Raw genomic sequence first — 26962 nt, 5'->3', positions numbered from 1 at the left:
TTCTATGGGGTTCGGGTCAGTGGACTGGGATGGCCATGGCAGAACCATGATTTTGTGGTCAGTGAACCATTTTTTGTTGATTTTGATGTTTGTTTAGGATCATTGTCCTGTTGGAACATCCAATCAGGGCCCACTGTAAGCTTTCTGGCAGAGGCAATCAGGTTTAGATTTTTTATCTGTTGGTATACGATAGAGTCCATGATGCCATGTATCTGAACAAGATGTCCAGGACCTCTGGCATAAAAACAGCCCCACAACGTTAAAGATCCAGCACCACATTTAACCGTGGACATTGGGTACTTCATCTCTGTGTGTGCCAAACCCATCTTTGGTGTTTGCTGTAAAAAAGCTCTGTTTTTGTTTCATCTGACCATAGAACCCGGTCCCATTTGAAGTTCCAGTAGTGTCTGGCAAACTGAAGATGCTTGAGTTTGTTGTTGGATGAGAGCAGAGGCTTTCATCTGATTGTAGTTTTGGAGATTTTCTGACCCCAAGACACAACTAATTTCTGCCGTTCTCCAGCTGTGATCCTTGGAGATTCTTTGGCCACTTGAACCATCCTACTCACTGTGCGTGGAGACAATATAGACACGTCCTTTTCCAGGCCAATTCTTAAGATCTCCAGTTGATTGGCACTTCTTAATTATTGCCCTGATGGTGGAAATGGGCATTTTCAATGCTTTGGCTATTTTCTTATAGCCACTTCCCATTTTGTGAAGCTCAACAACCTTCTGTCGCACATCAGAACTGTATTCTTTAGCCTAACCCACTGTGATTGATGATTAAGGGAATTTGGCTTGTGTGTTCCCTCATATTTATACTCCTGTTAAACAGGAAGTCATGGCTGAACAATTTCATGTTCTTTGTCACCCAGATGCACTAAAAAAATTAAAATATGAATGGGAATATAATATTATATTATTATTTAATGAGATATTAATTCTTTCCCCTCTTTCAATTGTTTACTTCAATTAAAGTTTTTTTTTTATTTTTTTTTTATTTTTTTTTAACAGCCTTCTTTGCTCATATTTACCATGGGTGCCATTATTTTTGGCCACCACTGTACACCACTGATGAACAACCTCAGAGCAGATGTGTCTTTAAAGGTTTATAAGTTATCGGTCAAAATCAGTTCGCCAATGGAGAATATGAATGGGATTTTTTTAATTCCGGAATTGGACTATTGCGCTCTCGTGAGTCGGCTCTCCCTCTGTGTTGTATTTTTCAAACTGTCGATACTAGTGATGGACTGATATATCAGCCGGACTGATTAATCAGCTGATGCTTGTTTTGGGATTTTCAGTTGGTCAACTAACAAATTATGTCAGATTCAAAAATGTATTGACAGCCGTATCAACAGATAAACAATTTCAAGAATGCGAAAGTGTTTCATGAGCGTGCATCTCATTTGCTGTAATTAAATTGCATTGTGTATCAGGGACTAAAATGAAACGTTTTTCATTTCGGTTCATTTTGAGCAGAAACTGTTTTTTTTTTTTTTTTTTTTTTTTTGTTCCAGTTCCAGCGTTCCCCAGCCTCCTTTACAACTGGTAACCAGTTAGAGTGAAATAAAAGAACGGTTAATAATCAATTGCAATGTTGCCAGATCTCACGAGAAACGAGTGACCTGATCTGGAAAAACAAGCTCAAAATAATTTGTTTTTCATGTGAAGGAAATCAATAGAAATCATAGCAAGCAAAGTGTACAGTAGCCTATATAAAATTAAATAAAAAATTAAATATATATATTTATTATTTTTGTATTATATATATATATATATATATATATATATATATATAATAAATATATCCCCAAAAATATTAAGTATTTCAAAAATACATCTGGCATCTAAAATCAATTAATAGCCAAAATCTCTCTCTCCTGCATACATGCACACACTGATTGGGCACAATTGGACTAAACGTCGTCTCATGCGAATTATTTTATTTTTTATTTACAGATCTGCTTCTCAGTCAAAACCCGGCCGCATCAAACCTGTATTAATGCATCATATCTAACAATAATTCAGTGAAGAAACAACTAAGAGAAATGGCTGTTTACCTCAATTTTTTGTGTTTTTCTATGTTTTCATTCTAGAACAATTGGAAGTGTTTCCGTTTTCGTTTATGTCCTGCACAAAATTTCAATCAATTCATAATCCGTTCGCCAGTGGAGAAAATGAAAGGGATTGTGAGTTGACTCTCTCTCCGTGTTTATTTTTCAAACTGTTGATACTAGTGATGGACTGATATATCGGTCAGACCGATTAATCAGCTGATGCTTGTTTTGGGATTGTTCAGTTGGTCAGTTTACAATTTATTTCAGATCCGAAATCTATTGAAAGCCGTATCAACAGATAAACCATTTCTTGAATTGTTTGAGAAAGTTTATGCATTACTCTGTCAGCCATCCTGGTCTCTAGATATCAGCATCAACCAATGAAAACCTCATATTGGTCCACCATTATCAACTTCCCCTCCCATTTAACAAGAAAACAAGACTCTACTAGAAATAGTTTTAATATAGACTTCACTTCTTTCTCTAGATAAATACATGTACTGTACCATAGTCCTATAGAATCTCTATACTCTGTATAGTTACACATGTTAGTTTTCTGTTGACTATCATTTAAACATCACACAAGCAGATGCACCGCTTGCATCAAGTCTGTTGTTTCAGTTCAATGTTTCACGCAGCTTGTCTGCAGACGCGCAGCTTAAAGTTCCAGAAATCAGCAGACAGTCCAGTTTCCACACAGTAACGTCTCACAGTTTTGCCAGCTTTTCTTTAGCTGCTCTATAGGTGTGTCACGTGTGAAAAGCATAAATGCAGTGAGGGAAAGCGGCCTGGGCATTTTGTTTTACTCAGTTCAGTTGTAAGTCACTTCTCTCAAGGCAGATGATGTGCCCAGGACAACCTGAAGATGAAAGCTGGTCAGTCCCAGTTTTTGTACAATCGCTGTCTTGAGGGCGTCCATGGGCCTCTCGGTTTGGAACAGCAGCCAGTGCGTACAGAAGTGCGAAAAATTTTCAGTTTTTTCTTTGGTGTCTCACTGTAGTCTCATTGTTTTCCAGACTCTGTGACGCTCACAGACATGCAGCGGCACTGTTTTACACGCTGGATCTTGCGGTAACGGACGGGTGGTTGCAGGTCCGGACAGTCGAGCTCCACCGTGAGCGTGGTGAAGCGGTGCGGCCTGCAGAACGCGCACGACTGAAAGGACTCCTGCTCTTTCTTGACGTGTCGTGGGATGTAGAATGAGTTGCACTGGCCGTAGCAGAAGCGGTTGATGACCGTTCGACTCTTGCAGCCCTCCTGACTGACCGTCTGTCGCAGCGGTTGAGTTTTACACCAGTCGCTCTTCAGGTACTTCCTCTCTGTTACCACCAGAGCTTCCTGGCTGGAGGCCAGCACTTCCTGTTTGCGAGCACTGCGGTCCGAGGTGTTTGCGTTGGTTTTGAACGGCGAGGGGATGGAGCCCTGCGGTCGATTCTTACGGCTGTCGCATACGGCGCACAACACACCGGCGATCAGCAGCCAAAGTGCAACATTACAGCTCATCCTGCAACAGAGAAAAAGAGATTTGTAGAATTTATAGACTGAAATCATCCAACAGAATAAACGTCCTGTCTGAAAGCATCCAGCATGCACAGAACATTCTGCTAACATAAGTGTATGGCTCCCATTTGATAATTTTTTTATGGGAAGCTATTCCTACCTCTCCAAGAACGTTCCTTTTAGGATTAAACTTGTTCTGGGAGCCAAATATTATTTGTTGGAAAAGCGGAAACTAAGAGCAGCGTAACTCCTGGACTTCATTAATGGTCATTAATGGTGAAGTGTGGGATTTGTTTGGATATTAAAATGCTTTCTTGTATCTCAGTTTAATGTTTAGAGTCTCTATCAGTTATCCAGTAGTAGTTTGACTTCCTGAAGAGTGTAAAACCTTTCAAAACATTCATCTGTTTGTTTGAGCGACCCGTCCAGCCCAACACAACATTGACTTAAAGGAATATAACGGGTTCAATACAAGTTCAGCTCAATCGACAGCATTTGTGTCATAATGTTGATTACAACAAAAATGTATTTCGACTCGTCCCTCCTTTAAATGTGTGTTCCAGTGAGACACTTACAATGGAAGTCAATGGGGCCAATAATCTGTAAACATTAAAATACTCACTGTTTCAAAAGTATAGACACAAGACATAAACAATATGTGTGTTAACATGATTTTACTGTCATAAAATCACTTACTAACCACATCTGTGGAAAGATATAGACAATTTTACAACTCTGTTGCCATGACGACAATGCAGTAAACTCTCAAACGACCATAAAAACGTTTTAAACAACATTACAGCTCAAATAATACATGAGTTTTAACAGAAGAATTAATGTAAGTGCTTTTATAAAATTATAAACTTCACATTTCTGATTTTAAAACCTCCAAAAATTGACCCCATTGACTTCCATTGTAAGTGTCTCACTGGAACACAGATTTGTGCTTTTATTAAAGAAAAGGAGGGACGAGTCGAAATCAATTGAACATGAACCAAGATTAATAAATGCTGTAAAAGTAGTAACCTTATTTATTTTGGATTAGTTATTTCATTTCTTGAAAGATGTCATAATTTGACAACAGGAGGGCAGTGAATGTAAGAACTATTTTAATTCCTACATTCTTAAATTTACTCAATTGTTAACTGAATGTTGAAGAACCAGAATCATTATGCCATGGATTATCGCTTCTGTAGTGTTTCATTAGAATAATGCTCATTGCACACACCTAATGCGATCACACCGTTGGAAACCACTAGTCATGACCTTACACGGATCTTAACGCTTGTGAAGTTTCAACAGCCTAACACCAGCTCTTAACCTCAACACAAATCAGTGTTTCCCTGCGCGAGAGTCCTCACAGGCACCAGTCCATCAGAAGCAGCAAAAGAGCATTAAAACCTCTTAAAAACGGTTCATTCTTTAAAGAGAGAGAAAGTATGTGCCGTGTCCACCTCCTTGACCCTTAAAGACCTGCGGTTTATTCCTGCTTTAGTATCTGAAGTTAATTTGGTCCTTTATGAACTGATCTTGGAGCAGTTTGCTCTGTCTCAGTGCAGAAACTGCAGTTAAATACGATTGTCGCTGCTCTTCTGTTAAAATCTGCAAAGGGTTTTTTTGCTATTTCACAGTTGAATGTAAACAAATGTTAGTCTACTTTGAAAAGAAATATTCACCAAATAATTGTCCTTTTAATGGCATCAAGCAGCTTTAAGCCAGAATTGTTTTAATCAAAGCAAATGAGAAGTTGTTTTTACAAAACTACAGTCATACAGTCAGTTTGATTTCTTAACGAAATGAAAAACTGATTTCTCATATGTGGATGAAATTGACTTAATTAGGTTATTTTAACTTTATTAAGGTAAATCAACACATTCATGTATTAACTGAGGAAGTGTGTGTGCAGAGGGCAAGTGGACCTCTGAATATCTCATTAAAACCCCTCCGAGAAACACTAGAAGTATTAGTTTGTAATATTTTAACCAATCATAAGGAACCATCATTACAACCAATATTCTTAACCCTTAGAGGACAAAAATGTCCACGTCAAAAAACTGCAATAATATGATATATTAATATTATTTTCCACTTTCAATGAGTTAATTTTTTAACCAACATCAGTCCTGATCATAACTACCAAATATTCATCCATTTTCAGGATTTTAACCCTTTAAATGCCAGTTTGTTTATATAATGCCACTGTTGTTTATTATAAAAAAACGTAAAAAATCGAATTATTTTCCATATACTAAATGCTAAGGGGATTTTTTTGGGGGGTGATTATCACAGTCTGGGATATGTCAATGATTAGCAACAACATTGATTTTGATGCATTATTATTTTTTGTGCGGTGTCAGATAAAAAAAAAAAAAATTTAAAAAACACTCCGGACCATAGAGGACAAAAATGTCCACACAAAAAAAAAACTGCTATAAAAATATAATATATTAATATTATTTTCCACTTTCAATGACTTAGATTTTTACCCAACATTAGTCTTGATCATACCTACCAAATATTCATTCATTTTCAGGATTTTAACCCTATAAATGCCAGTTTGTTTATATAATGCCACTGTTGTTTTTACACACACACACACACGCATTTCTGAATACGCACATACAAAACACACACACAATTTTATCTGCATCATTTATTCAGTTGGCCTGCAGTGCTCTAATACAGCAAGCAGAAAATAGGGGAAAAGCTTGTATTTGCTCCATAGGCTAAACATGAGAAAAATGGCGCCATCTGGTGGAAAATATAGAAATGTCAATGTTGACGCCAGGGCTCCAGAATGAAAGTATAATATCATAGAATTCATGATTTTATGCTTTAATGGCACTGGGATCAAATATTGCAGTTTTTATGGGTTTCAATGGGGACATTTTTGTCCTGAAGGTCCTGAGTGTAACTATTTTGTGTACACAGTGTATTATAGATGTGTTATAGGAACTGAGGTTGAAATATCAAAATTCCCCCAAAAATACACACCTTTGGCAAAATGTATGCCATTGGCATTAACACAGCCAAAAATGATCGACAAAACAAAAATGAAAGACAAATGTCCCGAAGGTCGCACAAGGGTTAAAAAATCTTTATTCAAGAACTCAAACATTAGTCAAGGCATGTTTTACACAGTTTTTCCATTAAATAACCATATTACAGATAAATACTTTGCAGGGAGCTCTGTGAACATTTTTTGAATGATGTTTTGAATCCATTCACTGATTTTGGTTGCATTGCATTGTGAATTCTAGTCCAACACATTTGCAAATGCAAAACTTAAACACAAACAAGACTGCGTCACAAAAAGCGTTCAATGGTGTGTTTACATTAGCGTTTCTTGTTGCGAAACAAGGATGGTGAAACTTTCAACAACATTGAGATTACAACATGACTTTCATTATGAATTGAAATCTAAAACATTTTGCAATGCAACTATGGACACAAATTAAGTTTGCATAGCTAGAAGTATTGTGTTTATGCACTAGTGTTTTCATACTTGTGATTTGCGCGACAGCTAGTCTAGTATAATCACATGGCTTTTACGAAAATGTATGGTAGAATAAAAAGCATCTTAAAATCATCAAAACATTTACGGTGCTGTAGAGACATGGCAAGATCAGAGTGAGCACACAAAAGCGTTGGTTAGCATGCTAAGCTATCATAGCATGTAGCATGACTACCATGCCAAACAAACCATTTTCTTTTGAACTAATGGTGATGCAGTCTCCACACTGATCTGGTATCCTCAGGAGATGTGGATGAAGCATGCACATTTTATTTTAAATTCAAAAAGAGGTTTTAAATATATATCAATTTACATGAAAACTCAAAGTTGTGTAGAGGCAATATACGTGATATTGAAAATGTGGTATAGTTGGATTACATATGACCCAAGGAATCTAAAAGCACAACGCTCATGAGTTTAGGACAAATGTTTGAAAAGTTCCAGGCAAAAATATCAACATAGGTGGTGCTGTCACCAAACTTTGCATGTGCCTTCAGATCATGGTCTTTATGAAGCATTTCCGAGGTACAGTCTCACATTCTTTTTCATATCAACATCGTTAACTTTGCGTTAGTGTTACATTTCAACAGTTGCATCTGGGGATTATTTTGAGACATTGAGCAAATCGTACAAAATTAAGGAATAGTAGCACAAAAATCATAAGTCATAGTCCAAGATGATGGCCACTGTAATGGGGGAGTTTTAATGTATGGGGTCCATTTGAATTATCAGGAGGAGAGTAATCAGACGCAAAAAATGTGTTTCTATACCAAACAGCTCAAAAGATATGCGCAAAAGAAAAGTTAATATTTGAACTGGCGGTGGTGCTATGGAGTTTGTCCTGGAGGTCCCAAATTTGCTATGGGGGCTATTCATGCCCACCCTTATTAGTGTGCCAAATTTCAAAAATTTCCTATGTACTGTTCATAGGTCTGCTGTAGACTACATTGGTGGAATATTATTAATAAGAAAAGCTACGGGGCCTGGGTAGCTCAATGAGTATTGTCGCTGACTACCACCCCAGGAGTCACGAGTTCGAATCCAGGGTGTGCTGAGTGACTCCAGCCAGGTCTCCTAAGCAACCAAATTGGCCCAGTTGCTAGGGAGGGTAGAGTCACATGGGGGTAACCGCCTCGTGGTCGCTATAATGTGGTTCGAATTAATATTTTGTTGTTCTCTGTAATTATTATAAAGTTTATAGAAACCGTGGAGAATAGCGTGAAACCTCCACACGCGCTACGTCTCTGCGATAATGCGCTCAACGAGTCACGTGATAAGATGCGCGGATTGACGGTCTCAGACGTGGAGGCAACTGAGATTCGTCCTCCGCCACCCAGATTGAGGCGAGTCACTATGCCACCACGAGGACTTGGAGCGCATTGGGAATTGGACATTCCAAACTGAGGAGAAAATAATAAATTTAAGAAAATAAGCTACAAAAGCAATAGGGCCTCTTTGGGGCTTAGTCCCTACACACACACACACACACACACAAACACACAAAAAATTAAAGTCTATACAAATGAGTTTTTAAACGAGACTTAAAAACACAGATTGAGCAGATCTAATATCCCAGGACAGGCTGCCCCATAATCGTGGGGCGTTCACTACAAACGCTCTATCACCTTTTGTATATGGATATTGGAACAGCCAACAGTTCACAACAAAAGGATCTAAGAGGTCTAACTGTTTCGTAAGGTCTTAAAAGTTCTGCTAAATATTTTGCCGCCAAATCATGTAATGTTTTATATCTAATTTATAAAATCTTAAACCCTAAAGTAAATTAGTAACCAATGCAAAGAAGCTAAAACTAGAGTAATATGATTAAAAGACCAACTGATGAAATTGAATGGCATTTAATTTGTTTAAATATTCTATACAAGCTTAAAGCACCTTCAAACTCTCCAGATCATTGGGATTCATAGATAAATACAATTGTAGATCAATTCCCAAAAAACGTCCCAAACAATGAACAATGTTTCAGCAAAATCTTTGCAGCATTGAGTTTTTCACCCTCAAGTTTCATGTTTTTTCCTCTGAAGACAGGAAGTCACAGATTAGCTTTAATTTTGTCACTTTGTCTGCAGACAGCACGACTGCGATGGCAGCTACGAATGATTACGGCTCTGGCTCGAGAGAAACCAATCTGTCAATCACCCCGGACATCTTTACAACAGATGTGCCGTCCCCAGAATGGAAAACAAATGTGAGTGATTCATTTCTATAAAAGAAATATTTACAAAGCAGCTCTCTCATGAAAGAATCCAAAGCTTCAAGGTTGATCGTTCGTTTTCCACATTTTCTTCATTTCAAATCTCTAGGAACAGCAGACGAGAGAGGAATTTATTCTCCCATCAGCACGAAGAGTTGTTGTTTGTGGTCAGGCACACTTCAGCTGTTTGTTCAAAGATGATTAATGCCAGTCATTGCTTTAGCGTTCAGGAGTCGCGTCATAAATCTCTCTCATGACCCATAAACGGTTCATTTAAAGGAGAACAAACTCTCGGCCCATCATATACTCCTTCACTCTCTGCATAATGTCGCACCAGACTTGAACCATCATTGAAAGTGTGTTTAGGAGTAGACGACTGGAAATCTGTCTCCACGAGTGTCTCCCGGGCTTTTGCTTTGGTATTAAACTGCTAAAGATCACAAAAGAGCTCCAGGAGCAGAACTTAAGTGAGCTTGTGAGATGTTTCAGAATCAGAAGAATCAGAATGAGCTTTATTGCCAAGTATACATAAAACACAAGGAATTTGTCATGGTGACAGAAGCTTCCAGTGCAAAGAGAATGCAACCATATATACATAATGTACATAAAAACATATACATTTAAACATATATTCATATAGTTACAAATAAAAAAATAAGATATAACAGAGGAATATACAATAGAGCAATAATGTTCAAATATTTTATATACAGATATACATTTATGTGCAGGTGATGTAATGTATTGAAGATAGATATAAATAGGAATGGATGGATTGAATATTGCACATGGTTGTATTGACAAAAGGAAAGTATTTGGGGGCTGTTAATGAGGTGGATAGCCTGAGGGGAAAAAACTTTTCCTGTGCCTGACGGTTCTGGTGCTCAGTGCTCTGTAGCGCCAGCCAGAAGGTAACAGTTCGAAAAGTGTGCTGGGTGAGTGGGGTCCAGAATGATTTTACCAGCCCTTTTCCTCACTCTGGAAGTGTATAGTTCTCACAGAGTGGGTAGGGGAGCATCAATAATCCTCTCAGCAGTCCGAACTGTCCTTTTGTAGTCTTCTGATGTCTGATTTCGTAGCTGCACCAAACCAGACGGTTACTGAAGTGTAGAGGACAGACTCAATGACTGCTGAGTAGAACTGTATCAGCAGCGCCTGTGGCAGCTTGAACTTCCTCAACTGGTGAAGGAAGTACAACCTCTGATGGGCCTTTTTCAAAATTGAGTCTATGTGGGTCTCCCACTTCAGGTCCTGTGAGATGGTAGTGCCCAGGAACGTGAATGACTCCACTGCTGCCACAGTGCTGTTCAGAATGGTGAGGGGGGCCAGTGTTGGGGTGTTCCTCCTAAAGTCCACAATCATCTCCACTGTTTTAAGCGTGTTCAGCTCAAGGTTGTTTTGACTGCACCAGTGAGCCAGCTGTTCAACCTCCCTTCCGATTGCAGTCTCTTTGGCATCTTGGATGAGGCCGATGACAGTGGTGTCGTCTGCAAACTTCAGGAGCTTGACAGAGGGGTCCTTGGTGGTGCAGTTGTTTGTGTACAGGGAGAAGAGTAGTGGGGAGAGCACACATCCCTGGGGGCACCAGTGCTGATCATACATGTGCTGGATGTGAATTTCCCCTGTCTCACAAGCTGCTGCCTATCCATCAGAAAGCTGGTGACCCACTGACAGATAGATGTGGGAACAGAGAGCTGGGTTAACTTAGTCCATAGGAGAGCGGGGTTGATGGTGTTAAAAGCCGAACTGAAGTTAGTATCTAGTAGAAGTTAGCAAATAGTATCCTTGCATAAGTCTCTGGTCCGTCTATATGTTGAAGTATGTAATGTAGTCCCATACTGACTGCATCAGCCACAGACCTGTTTGCTCGATAGGCAAACTGCAGGGGATCCAGAAAGGGTTCAGTGATGTCCTTCAGCTGGGCCAACACCAGTCTCTCAGATTACTTCATGACCACAGACATCAGGATGATGGGTCTGTAGTCGTTAAGTTCTTTGATCTTAGGTTTCTTTGGGACAGGGATGATTGTGGAGTGTTTGAAGCAGCAGGGAACTTCACTGTGCTCTAGTGATCTGTGAAGGTCTGTGTCAAGATGGGGGGCCAGCTCGTCAGCACAGGATTTTAGACAAGTGGGTGAAACACCATCTAGGCCCTGTGCAATTCTTGTCTTCTGTTTCTGGAAGACCCAGCACACATCCTCTTCATAGATCTTAAGTGCAGGTAGAGTAGCAGGAAAGGCGAGGAGAGGGGTTGCAGGAGGTGTAAATGTTTGTGTGCCATGAAGTGGGTGTGGGGTGTGTGACTGGGCTTTTCAAATCTACAGTAAAACACATTTAGGCCTTCAGCCAATTGTTGATTCCCTACAGGGTTGGGGGATGGTGTCTTGTAGTTTGTAAAGTCTTTCAGGCCTCTCAACACTGATGCAGGGTCATTAGCTGAAAAAAATTTTTTTCAGCTTTTCAGAGTAGCTTCTTTTAGCCACTTGAATCTCCTTTGTCAGTGTGTTTTTGGCCTGATTGTACAAGATTTTATCCCCACTTCTGTAAGCATCCTCTTTGGCTTGACAAAGCTGCCTGAGTTTTGCTGTAAACCATGGTTTGACGTTGTTGTGTTAAGTCCTAGTAGGGATGCACATATCCTCACAGAAACTGATATATGATGTCACAAAATCTGTGAGCTCGTCCAGATTGGTGTCTACAGCCTCAAAAACACCTCCAATCAGTGCAGTCAAAGCAGGCTTGTAGTTCCCGCTCTGCTTCATTGGTCCATCTCTTTACAGACCTTACTACTGGTTTAGCTGATTTTAGTTTCTGCTTGCAGGTTGGAAGAAGATGAACCAGACAGTGATCAGAGAGTCCCAAATCTGCTCTAGGGACAGAGCGATATGCATCCTTTATTGTTGTGTTGCAATGATCCAGTATGTTCCTGTCTCTGGTGAAGCATGTAATGTGCTGTCTGTATTTGGGCAGTTCACATGTGAGATTTGCCTTTTAAAATCCCCAAGAGTAAGTGAGTCCGGGTATTGCTGTTCCATGTCTGTGATCTGATTAGCCAGCTGTTGCAGTGCTGCGTTCACACATGCTTGTGGAGGAATGTAAACACTCACCAGAATAAATGAGGAAAAGTCCCGTGGTGAGTAGAAAGGCTTACAGTTTAAGAAGAGCGCCTCTAAGTTAGGACAGCACATCTTTAACATTGTTACATCTGTACACCAACTTTCACTGATGTAAAAGCATGTTCCACCACCTCTAGTTTTCCCCGTTAACTCCGCGATGTGATCTGCTCTGAACAGCTGGAAGCCCGGCAGATGTAATGCGCTGTCCGGAATGGCTTCACTCAGCCAGGTTTCTGTGAAGCACAATGCAGCAGAATTTGCAAAGTCCTTATTTTTGCGGGTGAGGAGAAGTAATTCATCCGTTTTGTTAGGAAGAGAGTAGAGATTCGCTAGATGGATGCTTGGCAGCGCTGTTCGAAAGCCGCTGCTCCTCCGACTAAAATGTCCAGCAAAACATCCAAATAATCAAAAACCGGTAAAAGACTGCCTTGCGTGTGCTGCCAAATATTCAGCAGCTCGTCTTTGGAAAAACTGATCTGAAATAAATTACTAAACACAAGACAAACAAACAAAAACAACAAAAGAACTGGAGAGCTCCACACCGAGGCGGCCATCCGTGCAGAATTTTGTGTTTGATTTTAGTCACTCGATCTTTATGAGAGTATTTGGCCTGTCAGATATGATCTGCCCTTATGTTATAACAGTAAAGTTAAGACTGAGAGAGGAAAGTTCCCTCCATTTACCCAAAGTTCACATTTATGTGTAGATCCACAGTGCACTCTGAAAGTCTGAGACCACTTGTGAAATTGTTTTTATTAGAAATTCTAATATCAGCAATTTAAGGAGAATGTTAAATTGAACTTTTTTTTTTTGCTTTTACTTTAATGACATCATGCACTGGAGCTGACATGAAACGAAACCTGATGAGCATGTTCTCCAGCAGAATGTTCTGCCATCATTAACTAGAAACCTAATGTCAATAAAAACCTTTAAGTTTTATTTGTTCTGTGGAAAGCAAAAGGAGATGTTAGGCGAGATGTTAGGCAGAATGTTAGGGACCGACAACCTTAGACAACATTTACTTTCATTGCATCTTTGAACAGTGACTGAGACTGATGATCACCTTTTGTGTTCCACAGATCAAGAATTTTCATGTTTGGACAAACTATCTCTTTAACATGCATGATGTCACAAATGTGCTTACATTTGATTAGTGATAGACCGATATATTGATAAGGCTGAATAATTGACTAATATTTGTTAACATGCCCACTTGGCTGATGAACAGATGTCTGGACGTCAGTGGGCAACATGTTTTTTATTTTTTTTTATTTTGAGTAAATGAGTGAATACATATGTTCATTAATTTCAGCAATTTTATTAATTTTGTTAATCTCATGTGTGTCCTTTTAAATTGCATTTTGTACATATGAAATCATGCGTATCATGAAAAAAAACGTTTTTTGGAAGTACAATGGTAATCCCACTTTTTTTGGTCGTATCATAGTTGAACCTTGATTTTTTTATTAAAATACCACTTTTTTGGGGGGCCTGGGTAGCTCAGCGAGTACTGATGCTGACTACCACACCTAGAGTACCGAGTGACTCCAGCCAGGTCTCCTAAGCAACCAAATTGTCCCGGTTGCTAGGGAGGGTAGAGTCACATGGGGTAACCTCCTCGTGGTCGCTATAATGTGGTTCTCGCTCTCGGTGGGGCGCGTGGTGAGTTTTGCGTGGATGCCGCGGAGAATAGCGTGAAGCCTCCACATGCGCTACGTCTCCGTGGTAACGCGTTCAACAAGCCATGTGATAAGATGCGCGGATTGACGGTCTCAGACGTGGAGGCAACTGAGATTCGTCCTCCGCCACCCAGATTGAGGTGAGTCACTACGCCACCATGTGGATTTAGAGCACATTGGGAATTGGGAGGAAAAAAAAAAACTCTTTTGATGTATTATAGTAATACTATGTTTTTTGGACGAATCATGATAATACCGTTTTTTGGACATTGCATGGTAATACTTATATATATAAAAAATATACTGAACCTGAAAATACCATGTTTTTTATATGTGCCATGGTAATACCACGTTGGTAATACCCTGTTTTTTGTTTTATATTTTGACACTGTACTTTAGATGTAGGCATTGACCAGAATCTGAATCGTGCAGAACATTTTCCCCAAAAAAACGTAAACAATATAGAAGTCATTTTATTGCCTGTTTTGCGTGTCACTTCCTGTGACCCTCCCATCTTCCCTAACACTTCTAAAGGTCATGGCTTTTCCTTCAAATGGCTCCTGACTTCTTGTAACCCGGCCATCCAGAGAGATTGGCTTTCCATTCAGAGATCTCACGTCTGTGTCACTTTCAGATAAAGAAACATCTGCTCTCCTCATCCAGCTCGTTTTGTTCTGGGATCATAAAGATTTGCCCTTTTTCTTCTGGGGCTTTAAACAGATCATTCTGACTGGATGAGGAGTGTAAAATGCAGATAAACGCACACCTTTGACCGTATATTCTATATTAATGCAGCAAGTTATCAGCCATAAGCAACCTAACATTAGACTAATGAACTATATTACTAAATCTAACTGAGCATTGAACATTAGTACCTTTATTGTTGTTGCCGTTGTTTTATAAAAGCAATAAGTTGCTCAGGGTCGTGCATTACAGTGATTCTACCATGTTAAGGTCAAATCCCATGGTAAAATCACTAACACACAGCCTGCCATGGCTTATTGCTTTAGTGTGCAACTCAAATGTGACAGATTCATTTGTTTTTATTTTTTTGAAATTGACTGTTTTGAGATTCATCATTTGTCACAGGAGTCATAACTGCAGGTCATCATGTGCACTTTAAAATGAACTGGAAACTGTTATAATGTTACCTGTACTTTTTGAAAGCTATGTTAAAAATGCACATTTGTCAGAAAATAGTGAAACTTTAATCAATGAAACTTCATTAAGCTGTTCAGAGAGATGAGTCTTGTATTTATATCAATACTTTCACGCATACTCTCTTGTCACTCTTGTAAACCCCATTCAGTACTGATTCTGATGCTCTGATCTGCTAGTTATGAGATTGTGTGATGCTTTAATAGCTTGATAAATTCCTGCAGTGTCCGTGTATATGTTTAATACCGATAGTGAGTCACCAGATCCTCCTTTTTGCGATCTTTTATTGTCATGCAGTGTGCGTTTGGGCGATTCTGTTTCTGACCCATGTAAAACATTATAGAATTTACTGTATGTCTCAACGATAAGGATGGCCAGCTGGACTGGGGTCAGCGTGAGTGTTTTGGGCCAGTTGACGGAATTAACACTTGCCATTTCGGGCCGCACTGTTGTTGCTAAATGTTACATTTGTTATCTTATAATTTCAACTTTACGTCTCATAATTGCAACTTTGTTTCTTGTAATTGTGACTATCTCATAATTGCTACTTTATATCATAATTGCTACTTTATATCATAATTGCGACTTTATATCATAATTGCGACTTTATATCATAATTGCGACTATCTCATAATTGCAACTTTGTTTCTTGTAATTGCGACTTTACGTCTCATAATTGCGACTATATCTCATAATTGCGACTTTACGTCTCATAATTGTGACCATCTCATAATTGCGACTTTACGTCTCATAATTGCGACTTTGTTTCTTGCAATTGTGACTTTACGTCTCATAATTGTGACTTTACGTCTCATAATTGTGACTTTATATCTCATAATTGCGACTATCTTATAATTGCGACTTTACGTCTCATAATTGTGACTATATCTCATAATTGCTACTTTACGTCTCATAATTGTGACTATATCTCATAATTGCTACTTTACGTCTCATAATTGCGACTTTATCTCATAATTGCGACTTTACGTCTCATAATTGCGACTATCTCATAATTGCTTGTGACTTTATATCTCATAATTGTGACTGTTTTTTGTAATTGTGACTTTATATCTCATAATTGCGACTTTACGTCTCATAATTGCGACTTTACGTCTCATAATTGCGACTATATCTCATAATTGCGACTTTACATCTTATAATTGTGTCTTTACGTCTCATAATTGCAACTATCTCATAATTGCTTGTGACTTTATATCTCATAATTGTGACTGTTTTTTGTAATTGTGACTTTATATCTCATAATTGCGACTTTACGTCTCATAATTGCGACTTTACGTCTCATAATTGCGACTATATCTCATAATTGCGACTTTACATCTTATAATTGTGTCTTTACGTCTCATAATTGCGACTATCTCATAATTGCTTGTGACTTTATATCTCATAATTGCTTGTGACTTTATATCTCATAATTGCTTGTGACTTTATATCTCATAATTGCTTGTGACTTTATATCTCATAATTGCGACTTTATCCCATAATTGCGACTTTACGTCTCATAATTGCGACTATCTCATAATTGCTTGTGACTTTATATCTCATAATTGCGACTTTACGTCTCATAATTGCGACTATCTCATAATTGCTTGTGACTTTATATCTCATAATTGTGACTGTTTTTTGTAATTGTGACTTTATATCTCATAATTGCGACTTTACGTCTCATAATTGCGACTTTATGTCTCATAATCACGACTATCTCATAATTGCTACTTTACGTCTCATAATTGTGACCATCTCATAATTGCGACTTTACGTCTCATAATTGTGACTTTATATCTCATAATTGCGACTATCTTATAATTGCGACTTTATGTCTCATAATTGCGACTATATCTCATAATTGCTACTTTACGTCTCATTATTGTGACTTTAAGTCTCATAATTGTGACTATATCTCATAATTGCTTGTGACTTTATATCTCATAATTGTGACTGTTTTTTGTAATTGTGACTTTATATCTCATAATCGCGACTATCTCATAATTGCGACTTTACGTCTCATAATTGCGACTTTATCTCATAATTGCGACTTTATCTCATAATTGCGACTTTACATCTCATAATTGCGACTATATCTCATAATTGCTACTTTACGTCTAATAATTGTGACTTTTTAACAATTGTTTTGTTTTGACTTTGTTTCTTGTAATTGTGACCATCTCATAATTGCTTGTGACTTTATATCTCATAATTGCGACTTTATCTCATAATTGCGACTTTACGTCTCATAATTGTGACTATCTCATAATTGCTTGTGACTTTATATCTCATAATTGCGACTTTACGTCTCATAATTGCGACTATCTCATAATTGCTTGTGACTTTATCTCATAATTGTGACTGTTTTTTGTAATTGTGACTATCACATAATTGTGACTTTATATCTCATAATTGTGACTTTATATCTCATAATTGCGACTTTATCTCATAATTGCGACTTTACATCTCATAATTGCGACTATATCTCATAATTGCTACTTTACGTCTAATAATTGTGACTTTTTAACAATTGTTTTGTTTTGACTTTGTTTCTTGTAATTGTGACCATCTCATAATTGCTTGTGACTTTATATCTCATAATTGCGACTTTATCTCATAATTGCGACTTTACGTCTCATAATTGTGACTATCTCATAATTGCTTGTGACTTTATATCTCATAATTGCGACTTTACGTCTCATAATTGCGACTATCTCATAATTGCTTGTGACTTTATCTCATAATTGTGACTGTTTTTTGTAATTGTGACTATCACATAATTGTGACTTTATATCTCATAATTGTGACTTTATATCTCATAATTGCGACTTTATATCTCATAATTGCGACTTTACGTCTCATAATTGTGACTTTATATCTCATAATTGCGACTATCTTATAATTGCGACTTTATGTCTCATAATTGCGACTATATCTCATAATTGCTACTTTACGTCTCATAATTGTGACTATCTCATAATTGCTTGTGACTTTATATCTCATAATTGTGACTGTTTTTTGTAATTGTGACTTTATATCTCATAATCGCGACTATCTCATAATTGCGACTTTACGTCTCATAATTGCGACTTTACGTCTCATAATTGCGACTTTACGTCTCATAATTGCGACTATATCTCATAATTGCTACTTTACGTCTAATAATTGTGACTTTTTAACAATTGTTTTGTTTTGACTTTGTTTCTTGTAATTGTGACCATCTCATAATTGCTTGTGACTTTATATCTCATAATTGCGACTTTATCTCATAATTGCGACTTTACGTCTCATAATTGTGACTATCTCATAATTGCTTGTGACTTTATATCTCATAATTGCGACTATCTCATAATTGCTTGTGACTTTATCTCATAATTGTGACTGTTTTTTGTAATTGTGACTATCACATAATTGTGACTTTATATCTCATAATTGCGACTTTATCTCATAATTGCGACTTTACGTCTCATAATTGTGACTATCTCATAATTGCTTGTGACTTTATATCTCATAATTGCGACTATCTCATAATTGCTTGTGACTTTATCTCATAATTGTGACTGTTTTTTGTAATTGTGACTATCACATAATTGTGACTTTATATCTCATAATTGTGACTTTATATCTCATAATTGCGACTTTATATCTCATAATTGCGACTTTACGTCTCATAATTGTGACTTTATATCTCATAATTGCGACTATCTTATAATTGCGACTTTATGTCTCATAATTGCGACTATATCTCATAATTGCTACTTTACGTCTCATAATTGTGACTATCTCATAATTGCTTGTGACTTTATATCTCATAATTGTGACTGTTTTTTGTAATTGTGACTTTATATCTCATAATTGCGACTTTACGTCTCATAATTGCGACTTTACGTCTCATAATTGCGACTTTACGTCTCATAATTGCGACTATATCTCATAATTGCTACTTTACGTCTAATAATTGTGACTTTTTAACAATTGTTTTGTTTTGACTTTGTTTCTTGTAATTGTGACCATCTCATAATTGCTTGTGACTTTATATCTCATAATTGCGACTTTATCTCATAATTGCGACTTTACGTCTCATAATTGTGACTATCTCATAATTGCTTGTGACTTTATATCTCATAATTGCGACTTTACGTCTCATAATTGCGACTATCTCATAATTGCTTGTGACTTTATCTCATAATTGTGACTGTTTTTTGTAATTGTGACTATCACATAATTGTGACTTTATATCTCATAATTGTGACTTTATATCTCATAATTGCGACTTTATCTCATAATTGCGACTTTACATCTCATAATTGCGACTATATCTCATAATTGCTACTTTACGTCTAATAATTGTGACTTTTTAACAATTGTTTTGTTTTGACTTTGTTTCTTGTAATTGTGACCATCTCATAATTGCTTGTGACTTTATATCTCATAATTGCGACTTTATCTCATAATTGCGACTTTACGTCTCATAATTGTGACTATCTCATAATTGCTTGTGACTTTATATCTCATAATTGCGACTTTACGTCTCATAATTGCGACTATCTCATAATTGCTTGTGACTTTATCTCATAATTGTGACTGTTTTTTGTAATTGTGACTATCACATAATTGTGACTTTATATCTCATAATTGTGACTTTATATCTCATAATTGCGACTTTATATCTCATAATTGCGACTTTACGTCTCATAATTGTGACTTTATATCTCATAATTGCGACTATCTTATAATTGCGACTTTATGTCTCATAATTGCGACTATATCTCATAATTGCTACTTTACGTCTCATAATTGTGACTATCTCATAATTGCTTGTGACTTTATATCTCATAATTGTGACTGTTTTTTGTAATTGTGACTTTATATCTCATAATCGCGACTATCTCATAATTGCGACTTTACGTCTCATAATTGCGACTTTACGTCTCATAATTGCGACTTTACGTCTCATAATTGCGACTATATCTCATAATTGCTACTTTACGTCTAATAATTGTGACTTTTTAACAATTGTTTTGTTTTGACTTTGTTTCTTGTAATTGTGACCATCTCATAATTGCTTGTGACTTTATATCTCATAATTGCGACTTTATCTCATAATTGCGACTTTACGTCTCATAATTGTGACTATCTCATAATTGCTTGTGACTTTATATCTCATAATTGCGACTATCTCATAATTGCTTGTGACTTTATCTCATAATTGTGACTGTTTTTTGTAATTGTGACTATCACATAATTGTGACTTTATATCTCATAATTGCGACTTTATCTCATAATTGCGACTTTACGTCTCATAATTGTGACTATCTCATAATTGCTTGTGACTTTATATCTCATAATTGCGACTATCTCATAATTGCTTGTGACTTTATCTCATAATTGTGACTGTTTTTTGTAATTGTGACTATCACATAATTGTGACTTTATATCTCATAATTGTGACTTTATATCTCATAATTGCGACTTTATATCTCATAATTGCGACTTTACGTCTCATAATTGTGACTTTATATCTCATAATTGCGACTATCTTATAATTGCGACTTTATGTCTCATAATTGCGACTATATCTCATAATTGCTACTTTACGTCTCATAATTGTGACTATCTCATAATTGCTTGTGACTTTATATCTCATAATTGTGACTGTTTTTTGTAATTGTGACTTTATATCTCATAATTGCGACTTTACGTCTCATAATTGCGACTTTACGTCTCATAATTGCGACTTTACGTCTCATAATTGCGACTATATCTCATAATTGCTACTTTACGTCTAATAATTGTGACTTTTTAACAATTGTTTTGTTTTGACTTTGTTTCTTGTAATTGTGACCATCTCATAATTGCTTGTGACTTTATATCTCATAATTGCGACTTTATCTCATAATTGCGACTTTACGTCTCATAATTGTGACTATCTCATAATTGCTTGTGACTTTATATCTCATAATTGCGACTATCTCATAATTGCTTGTGACTTTATATCTCATAATTGTGACTGTTTTTTGTAATTGTGACTTTATATCTCATAATTGCGACTTTACGTCTCATAATTGCGACTTTACGTCTCATAATTGCGACTTTACGTCTCATAATTGCGACTATATCTCATAATTGCTACTTTACGTCTAATAATTGTGACTTTTTAACAATTGTTTTGTTTTGACTTTGTTTCTTGTAATTGTGACCATCTCATAATTGCTTGTGACTTTATATCTCATAATTGCGACTTTATCTCATAATTGCGACTTTACGTCTCATAATTGTGACTATCTCATAATTGCTTGTGACTTTATATCTCATAATTGCGACTATCTCATAATTGCTTGTGACTTTATCTCATAATTGTGACTGTTTTTTGTAATTGTGACTATCACATAATTGTGACTTTATATCTCATAATTGCGACTTTACGTCTCATAATTGCGACTTTACGTCTCATAATTGCGACTATATCTCATAATTGCTACTTTACGTCTAATAATTGTGACTTTTTAACAATTGTTTTGTTTTGACTTTGTTTCTTGTAATTGTGACCATCTCATAATTGCTTGTGACTTTATATCTCATAATTGCGACTTTATCTCATAATTGCGACTTTACGTCTCATAATTGTGACTATCTCATAATTGCTTGTGACTTTATATCTCATAATTGCGACTATCTCATAATTGCTTGTGACTTTATCTCATAATTGTGACTGTTTTTTGTAATTGTGACTATCACATAATTGTGACTTTATATCTCATAATTGCGACTTTATCTCATAATTGCGACTTTACGTCTCATAATTGTGACTATCTCATAATTGCTTGTGACTTTATATCTCATAATTGCGACTATCTCATAATTGCTTGTGACTTTATCTCATAATTGTGACTGTTTTTTGTAATTGTGACTATCACATAATTGTGACTTTATATCTCATAATTGCGACTTTATATCTCATAATTGCGACTTTATATCTCATAATCGCGACTATCTCATAATTGCGACTTTACGTCTCATAATTGCGACTATCTCATAATTGCTTGTGACTTTATATCTCATAATTGCGACTTTACGTCTCATAATTGCGACTTTACGTCTCATAATTGCGACTATCTCATAATTGCGACTTTATCTCATAATTGCGACTTTACGTCTCATAATTGCGACTATCTCATAATTGCTTGTGACTTTACGTCTCATAATTGCGACTATCTCATAATTGCGACTTTCTCATAATTGCGACTTTACGTCTCATAATTGCGACTATCTCATAATTGCTTGTGACTTTATATCTCATAATTGCGACTTTACGTCTCATAATTGCGACTATCTCATAATTGCGACTTTATCTCATAATTGCGACTATCTCATAATTGCGACTTTACGTCTCATAATTGCGACTATCTCATAATTGCTTGTGACTTTACGTCTCATAATTGCGACTATCTCATAATTGCGACTTTACGTCTCATAATTGCGACTATCTCATAATTGCTTGTGACTTTATATCTCATAATTGTGACTTTATATCTCATAATCGCGACTATCTCATAATTGCGACTTTACGTCTCATAATCGCGACTATGTCTCATAATTGCGACTTTCCGTCTCATAATTGCGACTATCTCATAATTGCTTGTGACTTTATATCATAATTGTTACTGTTTTTTAGTCACATAATTGCGACTTTACGTCTCATAATTGCGACTATCTCATAATTGCGACTTTATATCACATAATTACGACTTTGTTTCCTGCAATTGTGACTATCTCAAAATTGCTACTTTACGTCTCATAATTGTGACTGTTTTTAACAATTGCGACTTTGTTTCTTGTAATTGTGATCTCATTAATGCGACTTTATATCTCAGTTGCGACTTTACATCTCAAATGCGATTTTGTTCTCACAATCTCAACTTTATATCTTGTAATTGCAATTTGGTTTCTCATAAATGCAAAAAATAAACTTGATATAAATTGTGATTTTGAAAATAATTTTGTATTGTTCTGAGATGGGATCTGGCTTCCATATAGAAGTGTTAGCTAGAATGGGGTGAAAATTATAACCCAATCTGAACTAATCTTTAAGGTTTTGCCTGAAAAAAAAAAAAATATATATATATATAAAATATATATATATATATATATATTTACAGTATATTTACAGCCGTGAAACTATTGCAGATTGAGTTCACTTTGCATGATGCTTTTTTGGATAATTAGTGGGAATATCACTCTCTTACATGTTTGGCAATTTGTGCTCTACAATTGGAGCAACCAAGATGGGTTTTTCTAGAAGAAATGTTGATATCTAGAGAGCAGGCCGGCCAATATGTGATACATTTTAATGAAAGCAAATGTGGCATAAACATATATGTAGAAATGACCTGATCAGTTATTACTCCATTCACAAAGAATATGTGATAACAGAAAATGTTTATTATCCATTGACAATCAGCCAATAGTGAAACACCAGCCTGGCCTATCTAAATCCATCTACCACTCGTTTTAAAAGTGTATGATCATAAAATGATAGCAAGGAAAATGTCTTTATGATAAAATGAGCATGATGGCTCTAGTTTAGTGCTGTGATTGTGTGTTGTGTAATAATGACATGTTTTCAGGTGTTTGACTTAGATTTGATCAAAACAGAATCAAAATGCTGATTATTAACTGTTTAAATCCTCTTAACCCGACAGTGCTAGGGTGAGCGGTCACCAACACGCAGAAAACACTTTTAATCGGATCAAACGTTGCCTGCAATCTTACACACACTTGCAGAACTCAGCCACACACACACACACACACACACACGAGTAAAGCAGAGAAAGTGCACATCATCTCAGATTCATGACTGTCAAAACGTAATGTCTAAAAAAATTCCCATCACTTGCTTTTTCAGCAAACTTTTGCAATTTGACCAAATTATTGAAGTGAAAACCTACAATCGTGTAGTTGACATGTCCTGCGGTGTAACTGTTAGGGCTGGGAAAAAATATGGATTATTATCCGAATATTGATTCTTTAACCCAAGATCGATCTTTCACTCTATGTGCAAGTTCGGCTTGACTTGTTCTGTGTAGTGTGTGTCCAAAGACGAGATCCACACAATCCATTTGTCACTGAATAATGTCTCTTTTAATATCCTTTCTGTTCTTTACAGTCAGTTATTGATTTAAAACATCATTCTAATCACACATAGCACAGATGCGATAAAGAAGCCGTGTGACCACACTCTCGTTAATCTGCATTCAACTGAGCTGACTCTATTCTTAAAGAGACAGTACCATTTTAGATCTTGTTCTACATATCAATGTGAATACTTGTAAATAGTACAAATGATGCATGTAAACCATAAACGTTTAACTATATGTATATATATATATTCTTTATTCTATGTGTGATTAGAATGATGTTTATGATCAACAACTGACAGTAAAGAACACAAATAGAGATATTAAAAGAGACATTATTCAATGGCAAATGGATTGTGTGGATCTCGTCTTTGACATTACACAGAACCAGTCAAACCAATATGTAAAATATTATATATGCAGTTTCAAGACACATTAGTTTGAATTTGAACATTTTTAAAAAGCTAAAATGTAACAAATGAAGAAACTAATAAATAAAATGTGTATCAAGTACAAGACTTAACGTGCTATAATCCATCTAAAACTTAAAACATAATTACTGTGCATTCAGTTTTTATCAGCTCATATTTTTTTTAGACTTTATGGAGTATTTGTACTTATAAAAGTCATTTCTCATGCCACAAGAACATAGAACTAGAGAAGGCAAAATAGTTGAAATGTCACCTAAAATATGCATTGTCCCTTATACATATATATCAATCTTAAGTGTGGACACATTATGCGTAAAGTACCCAATTTAAGGATTAAGTGTTGTTTAATGACATTGATTTTGGGCTTTAATGCATGCATGTTTTTTGGATAAATGAAGAATACATCGGAGCGCAACTCAATCATGTTAAAAACGAGCTAAAAAACGAACTACTTATGGCTGACCAGAAATTATCAGGGGCAAAAATGCAACCAAAAAAATAGTTTTATTAATAACATCTGATATATTTCTGCATATTCTAGGCACACATATTATTGCATGAAACATAAGATATAATTACTAAGACAGAGAATTTATGCTGTTAAATTAAATTGAAGATTTTGATTATAAAACATGTGCCTTCATAAAGGTAAAAAAATAAATACCGCCCCAAATATTGCCCTTAAAGCAAAAGTTAATATCTGACACTGCAGCTGACCACCGATCAGTGCATGCGGGCAGCAGCTGAACTCCACAAAGCTGAATGAAAATATTCTGATAAGAGCGAAATCAACAGTGCACCTCTGCAAACAAGATCCCAGAACATTCCCCTCAAACTGGCATCCAGGTGCAGGTGTCCTGTGAAGCTCAGGTGAAACAGAAGACACTCACCTGACGCTCTGTGTGTGCTGTCAGTATTCCAGATGTATTCACAGGTGTTGGAGATGTGGACATGAAGACGGTCAGGTTCCTCAGGATGTGTCTGTAGAACAGGATTGTGGATTGTGTGTCTCTGGTGTCCAGACGGGAGTGTGTGTTTCCTGTATGACTGATTCTCAGACTGATCTACAGACACTTTGATGCTGATTTCTCGACGTGACTATAAATCTCTCTCTCTCTCTCTCTCTCTCTCTGTTTGAACTCTGGTTTCTGGCTGCTCTCCGTCACTCGCATGTGGATCTTATCACACTGCAAGCTTTCTATTGGCTCTGATCAACAAACAAATCATGCCAACTCTCTCTCTCTCTCTCTCTCTCTCTCTCTTGACACGCCCCCTCTTTATACTTTCAATTTTCAGCTGCTCTCACACACCTCTTTAGTGAACTTGCTCTTAATACTCTTCAGTTGTTAAGTGTTGTTTACAGAGAAATCTAACATGCATTGATGGGGTTTATGCTTGTAACCAAACAAAAAAATACCTTTGGCAAATAATTTGTTGTTTTGCTACAAGCATAAACCCCATCAATGCATGTTAGATTTCTCTGTAAACAACACTTAGCATCTTATGCCACTCTGCTTCTCAAGTAATGTGTTTTTTTTTAAAAGGGCTAGTTCACCCAAAAACTCACCCTCATGCCATCCCAGACTTAAATATTGATCAGTTTCTCACCCACAGATATCATATCACTTCATAAAACATGGATTAAACCACTGGAGTCTCATGGATTACTTTTATGCTGCGTTTATGTGCTTTTTGGAGCTTCAAAGTTCTGGTCACCATTCACTTGCATTGTATGGACCTACAGAGGTGAGATATTCTTCTAAAAATCTTCATTTGTGTTCTGTAGAAGAAGAAAGTCAAACACATCTGGAATGACATGAGGGTGAGTAAATAATGAGAGAATTTACGTTCCACGATATTTTAGATATTTTTATAAGCCTTTTTTTAAAGCTTGTATATACTGAGAAATAAATTATTTCAAATGTCCAAACTTTTGGCTGTGTGTGATGATGATAATAATAATAATAAGTAATATTTATGTAGCGCCTTTCTAAAACCAGGGTTGCTTTACAGAGCCAGAAAACAATTAAAGGAGGCAAAGGACAAAAACAATAACCAACAAAATGTAACAAAGTAACATCATTTAGAGTGAGGCGATCATAGATACAGTGCAAATGCAAAAGCATACATAAAATCAAATTAAAGAAATCCAAA

General features: G+C 36.4%; 1 protein-coding gene across 1 annotated transcript; it reads right to left on the bottom strand.

The window, feature by feature from the left end:
- Positions 1–1822: 1822 nt before the first annotated feature.
- LOC127426692 (gremlin-2-like) lies at positions 1823–25981 on the bottom strand. Its single transcript, XM_051673651.1, has 2 exons — positions 25699–25981; positions 1823–3563 (listed from the first exon to the last, which is right to left on the bottom strand). The coding sequence occupies exon 2, from the start codon at positions 3560–3562 to the stop codon at positions 3062–3064; it is 501 nt and encodes a 166-aa protein (XP_051529611.1). The 5' UTR covers position 3563; positions 25699–25981; the 3' UTR covers positions 1823–3061.
- Positions 25982–26962: the final 981 nt, after the last annotated feature.

Source organism: Myxocyprinus asiaticus, chromosome 36, assembly GCF_019703515.2.
Source record: "Myxocyprinus asiaticus isolate MX2 ecotype Aquarium Trade chromosome 36, UBuf_Myxa_2, whole genome shotgun sequence".
In the NCBI taxonomy this organism is placed as follows: Eukaryota; Metazoa; Chordata; class Actinopteri; order Cypriniformes; family Catostomidae; genus Myxocyprinus; species Myxocyprinus asiaticus.
Note: the sequence above shows the minus strand (reverse complement) of the source record. Positions and strands in the feature narration are given on the sequence as shown.